Source organism: Ipomoea triloba, chromosome 6 (genome assembly GCF_003576645.1).
Source record: "Ipomoea triloba cultivar NCNSP0323 chromosome 6, ASM357664v1".
Lineage (NCBI taxonomy): Eukaryota > Viridiplantae > Streptophyta > Magnoliopsida > Solanales > Convolvulaceae > Ipomoea > Ipomoea triloba.
This window is the reverse complement of record NC_044921.1, coordinates 22,080,819-22,091,700: the sequence shown is the minus strand read 5'-3', so window position 1 is coordinate 22,091,700 and position 10,882 is coordinate 22,080,819. Positions and strand designations below refer to the sequence as shown.

General features: G+C 32.8%; 2 protein-coding genes across 3 annotated transcripts in view; one reads left to right on the top strand and one right to left on the bottom strand.

Annotated features, from left to right (window-relative positions):
• LOC116022034 (aspartic proteinase-like protein 2) overlaps window positions 1-472 on the bottom strand; it is a 9,274-nt gene extending 8,802 nt beyond the window's left edge. The window contains exon 1 of the mRNA XM_031262579.1: window positions 48-472. The gene's annotated coding sequence lies outside the window, so the exon portion shown is untranslated. The remainder of the gene's footprint in view (window positions 1-47) is intronic.
• A 4,478-nt stretch (window positions 473-4,950) lies between these two features.
• LOC116022375 (sodium/hydrogen exchanger 6-like) overlaps window positions 4,951-10,882 on the top strand; it is a 7,957-nt gene continuing 2,025 nt past the window's right edge. Inside the window, exons 1-18 of one of the 2 annotated variants that reach the window (XM_031263082.1) lie at window positions 4,951-5,408; window positions 5,632-5,683; window positions 5,824-5,883; window positions 5,992-6,016; window positions 6,125-6,210; window positions 6,351-6,462; window positions 6,794-6,856; window positions 6,992-7,011; window positions 7,092-7,189; window positions 7,996-8,024; window positions 9,416-9,447; window positions 9,526-9,573; window positions 9,663-9,723; window positions 9,837-9,934; window positions 10,031-10,106; window positions 10,202-10,221; window positions 10,420-10,528; window positions 10,606-10,715. In XM_031263082.1, coding sequence (XP_031118942.1) covers window positions 5,219-5,408; window positions 5,632-5,683; window positions 5,824-5,883; window positions 5,992-6,016; window positions 6,125-6,210; window positions 6,351-6,462; window positions 6,794-6,856; window positions 6,992-7,011; window positions 7,092-7,189; window positions 7,996-8,024; window positions 9,416-9,447; window positions 9,526-9,573; window positions 9,663-9,723; window positions 9,837-9,934; window positions 10,031-10,106; window positions 10,202-10,221; window positions 10,420-10,528; window positions 10,606-10,713 — 1,287 coding nt within the window. In that variant the 5' untranslated portion in view covers window positions 4,951-5,218 and the 3' untranslated portion in view covers window positions 10,714-10,715. The remainder of the gene's footprint in view (window positions 5,409-5,631; window positions 5,684-5,823; window positions 5,884-5,991; window positions 6,017-6,124; window positions 6,211-6,350; window positions 6,463-6,793; window positions 6,857-6,991; window positions 7,012-7,091; window positions 7,190-7,995; window positions 8,025-9,415; window positions 9,448-9,525; window positions 9,574-9,662; window positions 9,724-9,836; window positions 9,935-10,030; window positions 10,107-10,201; window positions 10,222-10,419; window positions 10,529-10,605; window positions 10,716-10,882) is intronic. The other variant, XM_031263081.1, reaches the window with a different exon arrangement.

The window sequence follows — 10,882 nt, the reverse complement described above, 5'->3', positions numbered from 1 at the left end:
AAAAAAAAAAAAAAAAAAAAAAAAAAAAAAAAAAAAACGCTCAGAACCTGAGCTGTTTGGGCACGAAACCCTTTACGGTGGAGTGGAGTGCTTAGGGGCAAAGCAATTGAATGACACAACACACACGTAACGAAAAGCGGTGAGGAGGAAAAGAAGAGGGAAATCGGGGAGATAAGAAGCAAATAGGGGAATGCGATAAGAAGAAAAGCGGTGAGTCGGTGAAGAAGTAGGGAAGGAATCGGTGAGAAATACGAACAAAAATCGGAGAAAACGAAGAAAGAAATCGGCGAGAAAGGAAGAGAAGAGAAGATGATAACGATGACGGAAGCCATTTGGAGAAGGAGACAAAGCAAGGTTGTTAGACGCTTGGCAGTGATGCTCACTCCCGCCATGGCTCTTCTCTTCTGCAACGTACGCGGAACACAGAATGGAGACTTCCAACGTTCCAAGTACTATTTTTAGTTAATTACCACTTCCCCCACCCCGGGCTGGTATTTGTAAATATGATAAAATATAATAGGCAAACCTTAAAATTCCTTTTTTGGGTCCATATTTAGCAATAAGGGTGTGTTTGGTAACCCGAAAAATGATTTCCGAAAATTATTTTTCGAGCTTTTGATGTTTGACAACACCCGTAAAATGTGGTCAACGTAAAACATTTTCTGTTGACCACAGAAAATGAGCTCATTTTTTCGAGAAATGACTTATGGACAAAAAAATCCGGAAGTCATTTTCAGAAAACGGAAAATTGCTTCGTGCGACTTTTTTTTTTTTTAAGAACATATTTTTTATTTCTAATTTCTAATAACTATTATTAGTTTATATATTTTTATATTTTAAATAAAATAATAAAAATATATAATTATACATTTCTACTCATTTTTCATTCATTTTCCGAAAAATAAACCAAACACACACAGACAGTTTTACAGAGTGCATCAAAACACTGAAAATGAACTCATTTTCTGGAAAACATTTTCCAGAAGTCATTTTTCTGCTTTCCAAACACACCCAATAAATATGGAGTACATTTTAAAAAATCTTATTTCGTTGCCAATGCCAAGTACCTTGTGGTTTGGTGACATCATTATGATCATTTCAAACAAATGAAGATCACATGTTTTGTCGTTTTGAGTCTCATCCCAATCAAGAATGTTGACATATCATGTTTTCGAGCATAAGATATTATAAATAAGTTAGAATATATTCGTCTCACAACACATGAAACATGTAAGGAAAAAACTATCATTGCCAAATATCAACAGATGCTTGCAAAATCAAGAGTTTATAATACAATTAAGATCCCAGTCATATACACAAACACAACGAAACAAATCCACAAGTTTCTACACTATAATCTCATTGCATAACATTGTCCTTTATTGTACCACTAGTAACTAATTTGCACATGACACATTATCAATAATTACAAACAAACAAACAAAAAAAACAAGTACTGAATATGAATACAATAACAATGATACCCGGAAGATAATTAAAAAGACTTAGAAGAATCAAACAAAAAGTAGTATTTATTCAGAATAATTTTTTAATTAACTATTTAGACTAGCGTTTTTACAAAATTGCAAACATTTATTTGAATGACAACTATAATCTCTCGTATATTATATTGTATTCATATACTTTGAATTACCAATTTAAATAAATAATAATATATGCATGAACATCTCTTACATAATCTATTGCATTGATATACTTTGGAGTACTTATTTAAGAAAAGCATTAAGCATTATTCCATTCGCGCAATGCGCGTGAACAAGTATCATATCACATCAAGTCCTAACAGTTATTACTTGGAAAGCAAGCATATCACGTTTAGTCCCCAAATTATTACATAATACTCATATTTTATTAAAAAATAAATAAATATAGGTTGCTATTTTTAGTATATATAGATATATAGATATAGATTATAGTGAGTGTTAGTTGTATGACCATTCATCATATATATCAAATATGAATTAAGAAAAAAAGTAACAATTAAAGTCAAATTAAGAGTTGTTAAGACAAAAATACAATAAAAGCATAAACATTAGTGCCTTGATTCAGAAACATACAAAATATATTTAAATAGTTTTCTTATTTTAATCTTCTCAAACTGAATTTTATTAAAATAGCTTTCTTATTTTAATTTTTCAAGTTGGATTTTATTATAAAAGCACGATTTTTTTTTTTTTGAGTACTAAAAGCACGAAATATATTTATCAACAACTTAAAAAAAATAAAAATAAAAATGTCATTATTACTTGATATAAAGTCAACCCGTTAAAGCAATCAAATTTAATGAAAAGTATATACGTTAAAGCAATCGAATTCAATGAAAAGTATATCCGTTAAAGCAATCGAATTCAATGAAAAGTACATCAGTTAAAGCAATCAAATTCAATGAAAAGTATATCCGTTAAAGCAATCGAATTCAATGAAAAGTACATCCGTTAAAGCAATCAAATTCAATGAAAAGTATATCCGTTAAAGCAATCGAATTCAATGAAAAGTATATATATTATACTTACTTAATATCAAAATATAAATGTACATGGCATTAAGATATCGCATATGTCAAATATTAGTAATATATTATAATAAATCAATTCCGTGCATCGCACGTGTGAAAATACTAGTTCAATGAGAAGTAGATCCGTTAAAGCAATCGAATTCAATCAAAAGTATAATATAGTGATGCATAAATAAATACTAAAAATTAAATTAAAACATTTATACATGGAAATATAAACAAATAATAAACTCAATAAACCCTAATAGAAACAACCACACTAGCTATTATGTAGTTAAGAAAATAAATAAATTAAAGAGTTGTTATGTATTAAAAAAAAATTAATTAATTGATTAAAGAGTTCTTACGTAGTTAAGAAAAGAACAAATAATTAGAAAGCATTCAAATGGAGTTGGCAGCCTTTTGTACTTTTTACATTTTTGTTTTTATTTATTTATTATTATATTATCATTATCATTTTGTTATATTAGAATAATGTGATAATACGATTTAAATATAAGTAATCAATATTTTATTCATAATTAGTATTACATTTTCAATTTTTCATCATGATCCCGCCCATCTCATGGATGATTCGTAACACACTCTAACACAAGTTTTTGTCTTGTTGGATTATTCCATTTATCTGATTTTTTAAATAAATTTTCAACCAAGCACCTTGTAGATGATAGGTAATGACTCTTCTATATGGGAGGTCATTATCACAAAGCTGCACAGGATGATAGGAAGGGGATATGATGGACATAGTGCACAAACTTGGGTGAAAGGTTTTCAAATGCAAAGTTAAAAAGATCAATAAATAGGTTTAAGGTTCATTATCATTTCGTTTGTAAAGATAGTTCTTAAACAATAATTTTCAAAATGCCTCCGTTCAGGTATGCACTCCTTATGAGAAAAGGTAATCATGAAGATAAATAGTCAATTTAAGATAACCCATAAAATTAAGGGTTACAACTGGGAATCCTTCATCAACACTGCAAAGCCAATGAAAAAGTGGATGTAAAAAGGGTAATAGGATTGACAGAAATCCCCTAAATTGAACTAACAAAACAATGCAAAATATATATTTTCCTCTCTTTAAGTATAAGGATTACACCTAGACCTCTTATATGTGGTAAGCAATAATTATTGATGTGTGCTTACTATGACGTGGCATAATGGTTAGAGATCAAGATTGTAACCTCTATTAAGATTGGGCTTATTTGAAACATAGGATTAAGAAATGGGCAATACAAGTGCTTATTAGGCCACAATATATCAGATTGGGCTTAAAGACCTATATGCAACCAAGGCTTATATCATTTTGGACACTTCAATTATATATTCAACTTCTGTAGCACATAAGTTGGAGCTAAACAGAGCCTAATAAAGAGAGTAACCTTACTTTCCATGGTAGTCAAAGCATTTGAACCCGCCAATAAAATGAGCTTTAAGTCCAGATTGTTTTTCCATCAGCTGGAGCAACATAAACACATAAATAAAGGCATCCGATAACAAAAAAGTCCGCATCCGTGAATCTCTAAAAAGAATTCCAAACCAATATTCCAAACCAATATGTTGAGCATATATAAACGTAAATATGCAATCCAACTATTAGTTTAGATTTTTAGTTGAGATAGAACACGTGTTTCAATTTAGTATTATAGTCAATCCTATACCAAAAGATCATGGTTCGAATTTCCGAATCACCTGATAAAAAGAGACCATGATCAAAGTGTTAAACTCTTCGCAAATATAGAAGAAACTTTCAAAGTTGAAGTATCATACTTCTCCTCCCCCTCCTCCTCTTTTAACAAAATATATTTAAGTACTCAAAAACAAAATATATTTAATGTGACAACATATGATTACCAATTAATTAATAACTATATTCATTTTTAATATATTATCGGATTAATCAACTTATGATAATTAATGAATAAAAATAATTTTATTGTCATATAATGAAGTATTTTAGTGAAAATTTTTTATCCTTGTAATTATAAGATTGTATTATAATTGCAAGGATGATGTGAATTACACGATAATATGATAGTAAAATCTAAGGAGTAAAATTTTAATAAGTTGGCCATACAATTTAGTTGGTAATTATAAATATGACTCTCAACACAAGCGATTGATCATGAACAACCTAAATTAATTTACCTTATCCAATAGTAATTGCAATTGTCACATAATTTAAAATCTAATAAAGAAAAAAAGGAAAAAGAGGACGGCAATAGCCTAAAAACTGGCATGCCATAATTACATAATATATTTATTACTTTTCTCTAGTGAAAACTTGAAAAGTATGAGGTTATGACTTTTTAGGTGAGAAACTAAGGAGGGTAATAGGGCATTTTCTTCCGAATTTGGCATTGACTGCGACTTACAAATTACGAGTACAATACAATTACGCGTAAAAATAAAGTTAAAATTTTAAAAACAAGTTGAAAAAACCACTTTTCTACAATAATACGATATCTGACCCTCGCGGTACAAATACGCCTACCGGAATCGTAGAACCGTCGGCGTACGGAATTTCATCTCCAGGGCTTGGACCTCAGAGTAGAAGAGTCCAGTGACGATCGTCATCATAGCCATCAGTGCGTTGTAGTTTGTTTGCTTTTTCTCATTTTCTGAGAGATCGGCCCATCACCGGAAATCGTCTCTTTTTCCGTTGGTCCGGGCCGGAATTTTGCAATGGAAGAGCCGCTGCTCCTCCAGATTTCCCCGACGGATGCTCGGGGAAGCCCCGGGAAGGAACAGCAAGCCGCCGGAGTGGGAATCCTTCTGCAGATCATGATGCTCGTTCTCTCCTTCGTCCTCGGCCACGTCCTCCGCCGCCATCGGTTCTACTATCTACCAGAAGCTAGTGCCTCACTTTTGATCGGTAATGTTGCCGTTCCCTCTTCATCGATTATTCGTTTGTTTCATCACTTCAATTCTGAATTCTCCTTCTAGTTGGTAGAGTTGTTTATTTGCACGGTACAGAACTGCGTCATATGCATCAGTAATTACTTTGAGACAGTGGATGATAGTGTACTACTATTAAGAAATAAAGCAATATTCTGTACTGATTATATTCTTCTTATACTCTTTTCATTGAAATGCAGGTCTAATTGTAGGTGGCTTGGCTAACATTTCAGATACTGAAACAAGCATTAGGTAAAATTTTCATTTGCTTAGCTATTTCTCTGTACATATGCGATTTTGAGTGTGTGTATATATTTGCATTTTTATGATAAACCAGCACAGAGTCTCAGCTGATGATTTTTTTTTTCTTTGTATTCTCTTTGTAATGACAGGGCATGGTTTAACTTTCACGAGGAATTTTTCTTCCTCTTTCTGTTGCCTCCTATCATATTATATCCTTATTGAGAATTTAGTTTGTGCAGTAGCCTTATGTTTTCTGGTTTCTTTTTCTAAATGATAAAATGATTAGCAAAGGTTGTTTCCTTGACTTTCGGTGCTACTCAGTCAGGATTCAGTTTGTCTCCTGTAAGTTTTTGCAAATTTTACTTGTCAATGTACTTTAAATGTAGCCTTTTAATTTTATTTTATAATATAAGATGTGACTGTATTATCTCACATATATGCAATTTTCAGAAACCGTTCTTTTCAAACTTTGGAGCAATTGTGACATTTGCCATATTCGGAACATTTATTGCTTCAATGGTTACAGGTGTCTTGGTGTATGTACAGCACTGATATTTTTGTTTTGAATTTCCACCATCATTTTGGAATTATTTGACATTTCTATGCTCATTCTTGTTCCATTTCCTTTCTTTTTCTAAAAATGAAGTTTGTTTATTTTTAATGAACTTGGCTGCAGTTACATTGGCGGAGTGATTTTACTCATGTACAAACTTCCTTTTCTTGAGTGTCTGATGTTTGGGTCCCTTATATCAGCAACCGATCCTGTCACTGTTCTGTCCATATTTCAGGTTACGCTCTACACTCATTCATTGATAATTTCTGTAAAGTAGTCCTTCTGACATGATTGTCTGGGGGTTAATGAGCCTTAGGATCTATTTCTTTGGGTGTGTGTAGATAGATAGATATAGATATTGATTACATGTATGCAGTCATGTGACAAAAGAAGAAAAGAAAATTGTAGTGGTTTGTGATTAATAATTATATCACTTGTCACCTTATGTAACTAATTTCCTGCAATCAAGTTAACTATTTGACACATTGAGTTTTAACTTCTTCTTCTTTAATTATTATATTGTTTTTTTATATCTTGAGTAATTTATCTTTCTTTAAATATTGCAGGAGCTTGGCACAGATGTCAACCTTTATGCATTGGTGTTTGGTGAATCTGTTTTAAATGATGCAGTAAGTTCTTTGTTTCTTTCTTCTATTATGTTCTAGTTTTAGTTATACAATAGGTTCCTTGAGGAGTTTGGTAATTCTCTTTGCTAATTAGCTTCTTCTTTTTTTAAAAATCTTTTTGTGTTGCACAACTGGAAGATGGCAATTTCTCTATACAGGTCAGTTTAGTTGAAATGCTTTTCTAATTAGACTAATGGTGGATATTCAATGAAGTCTTGGAAACTCTATTGTTTTGTAGGACGATGTCATTAGTGAGAAGCAATACCTCGTCTGGACAGAACTTTTTTATGATCATTGTCCGATTTATAGAGACATTTTTTGGATCAATGTCAGCAGGTCAGTCTTGACAAGTTGCATACTCTCTTAGAGCATCCTTATCAATGGGATTATTTCACGGTAATTGAGGAGTTTTTGTAAGTGTGATTAGGAAAGAGAAAAATAGGGGAGGAGAAAAAAAAAACAAAACAAATCAAACTAAAAAAAAAAAAAAAAGAGTTCAGGCTTTGTCAGGCGCGCCTCAGGTGCGCCTGACGCGCCCAGCGGGTGCCTTGTTGCAGCTCACGCGGCCACTTTTGGTTGTTTCAAAATTTTCTCTTTCCTCCATTTACTGTACTATGAACCCATATTAGCAGATGATCCTCACCCTTCTCTCACTCCCTCTCTCTCTCCTCCAACACACCATTATCTCTGACATTATCCATGCATAAACCATTGATAGCAATGCTCTTAGTGACATGAAAAGGACTTTAAAGGTTCTTTTTCTCCCTATCAAAGGACTTATATTTTAAGTAAAGGGGGGTGACAGGATCCAAATTTATTAATATAGAAAGAAAATTGATGTAATATTAGGAGCATTATGGCATTACCTGCTCAAATATTTTGTATCTTCAGATATTCAAAATTACTCCAAAATTTGGGTTAGAATGGATGCCTTATGTCTGTGCTTTCATGTATAAAGGGGAATAACAACTATATTAAAATGTGTGCACTTTATTGATGAGACAAGCCTAACTATTCTATCTGCAATGCCATTTTAATAGTCATGTTGCAGTTGGCTATCTAAACACGAGTATTTCTAATAAAGTTTCAAAAGGAAAGCCTTTTATTCTGTGTCATCTAACTGCATAATCCTGATGCTGCAGGTGTTGGTGTTGGATTCATTTCAGCTCTGATATCCTTTTGATTTGATGGTTGTTCTTTTTAGATACAAACTTACAGCTAATTTTGTGTAGATAACTGAGGTAAGAGATAAAAGATGATGGATCCTAAATGCCCTATCCTTCTCCTAATTATCATTTAGAAAGAGGAAACTTTGTTGTGCCAAGGATGAGTTAGTAGTACAAATTACACACTGGGACAATTGTTCCTTGCAAGCCCTTAAACATAACTAAAAGATTTTTTCTTTTTCTCTGACTACAAAACAAAGGAGTTGTTCAGTGAAGTAGCAACACAAACAGTGTTAAGTAATGTTCTTGTTTTTTATTTTTATTTTAAAAAACATTTGTGTGTTTCCAAAAATAAAAAAGAAGTTGTTTTTCTGTTTTTGTTTTCAAATTATACATATCACTATAAGTATATTAACCAATGAACCCATTATCCATGTACCTCCTCTCTACCCCACTGATCCCAGTTACCATATTGCTCCCCACCCTGTGCTCTCATGGCACCTTAATCCCACTGCACTTAACCCCAACCTAATCCGCCAGCTCCTCTCTTTTCTAACTGCACATCCCCTAACTTTCACCCAACCCCCCACCCCCACCTTATTTCTTTTAGCCAACTCCATATCCATCTCAGTTTCATCCCACCCAACCATCCACACTTTTGTTGAAGTACACCACTGCTTCCTCTGACTACTACATATCCCTCCACAACATCTTTGATTCTACCCCAGATATACACATAACTTTGACTTTTATCTAATCTTTAGTAATCATCCCTCCATACCTTAGTGTTCTTCACCCACCCCATCCATCTTGGTACCCATATACTCCATCCTGTGCTCCCATGACATCTAATCTCTTCTCTACCAGCTGACCCATTCCTTTATAGACTAACTATAGAAGTACATTTCCTTATGTTCTTAGTATATTTCTGAACAAAACAAAAAACCATTAGAAGCAAACAAAACATTTTCAAGTTATTTTAGTTGATTACTTTTACTTCTTTTACTCTTTTTTGTCACAGAAAGAGTATCAGTAGCAAGGTGGAGTTATATTAGACGACAAGAAAATAGGTTCAAACTAACTGAAAAGGAACTTAAGAAACAAAAGTTATTCTTATCCCAAGAAGGCCCCCGAGATTTACAAATCCTCATCCACAAAAGCATCATTAATCTTGGACCATAAGATGCCTCAAAGCTTTTTTATTACATGAATTTTCCATGCCTTTGCTTAGAATTGCCTGATTATTTCACAGAAGAATTAATTGTTTCTTTTCTTAGTTTTTTACTATTATTGATTTCTATTCTTGAAAGTTCAGTTTGATACACTGCAAAGAAATCTCAAAGTTGTGCTAAGTTTGTAGCTTTTAACTGCACTGTGAAGCCTTAACTTTTCATACCTTTTCAAATATGCTGGATTGGATATTGACAAGTAAGCATATATCTCCTATCAATTTGAAATTTGGGTTAATTTGGAAGGGGTGATGATTGTCTCTCAATCTATGTGCAGTCTTCAGAACTTGGAGTGTTGTCTGTTTGTCCTTTTCCCATATTTCTCGTGAGTTACTTCTAACCTCTTTCATTCAGTCTATGAATTTCTGCTTTGATTTGTACCATTTCTTCCTAATAGTGCATAATTTCATTTAGTTACATGTTGGCGGAAGGTCTTGGTCTTTCTGGCATTGTGTCTATACTGTTCACTGGAATTGTAAGTCAGAGATTACAACTTCTTATTTTTTCTATTCTCTCATTATCTTTTAGTTGGTTAAGGATTTTCCATAAAGAAATCTGATTCAAGCATCAATTGTTGTTTTGTCTTAGGTAATGAAACGCTACACATACTCAAATTTGTCAGACAGTTCTCAGCGATTTGTATCTTCATTTTTTCATCTGATATCTTCCTTGGCTGAGACATTTGTGTAAGGACCAGTTGTTATTTGAGACATTTGATTTTTGTTATTTCCTTTTATATACAACTTTAATTTACATCACTTTTTGCTCTGTTTAACTTGCAGATTTATATATATGGGATTTGATATAGCAATGGAACAACATAGTTGGTCACATGTTGGATTTATTTTCTTCTCAATTGTATCCTTGATATTTCATTGCATTTGTTTTTGGATGATCTTTTTGGTATTATGTTGTAAGTGTGTTTTATTTCCTTAACTTTCTTAATGCTCCAGCTATTCATTGGAATTGCTAGGTATATTTTGCAAAACTATGTTCCTTCAGTATTTAGATAACTTATATTGTTTACGAGCTAAATTACATTTTCCCATGATTCAAATTGTCATATTCTCATTTAGCACAATTTTTAGTCATATTTTACCTGAATAATGACAATGAAGATATTATAACTAGAAGGTTGGATTACTAAACAATTTTCTGACTTTCTATGAAGGGCTGCAAATGTGTTTGGCTGTGCTTATCTGGTGAATCTGGTAAGACCTGCAAATCGAAAAATACCACCAAAACATCAGAAAGCACTCTGGTACAGTGGTAAGTCTGAGGTATTGACTGAATGACTGAATGTTTCCTTTTGTGCTCTTCCATTACTACTTGCACTGATGAAGTGATGCATGATTAGGACTTCGAGGGGCTATGGCTTTTGCCCTTGCTTTACAGTCAGTTCATGATCTCCCCGAAGGGCATGGTCAGACAATTTTCACTGCAACCACAGCAATTATTGTTTTGACGGTAACCTCTTGAATCCTTGGTCAATGGACCTATTTCTTTAGGGCAGGGTACTCACTCTCTTTTCTTTCTCTCATGGTTACATTTAAACTTGTTTCGGAGATTCTAGGTCTATTAGGCCTTGCTTCCAAATAACTTTGTAAATATAAGCTGAGAATCACAAGAAAAGA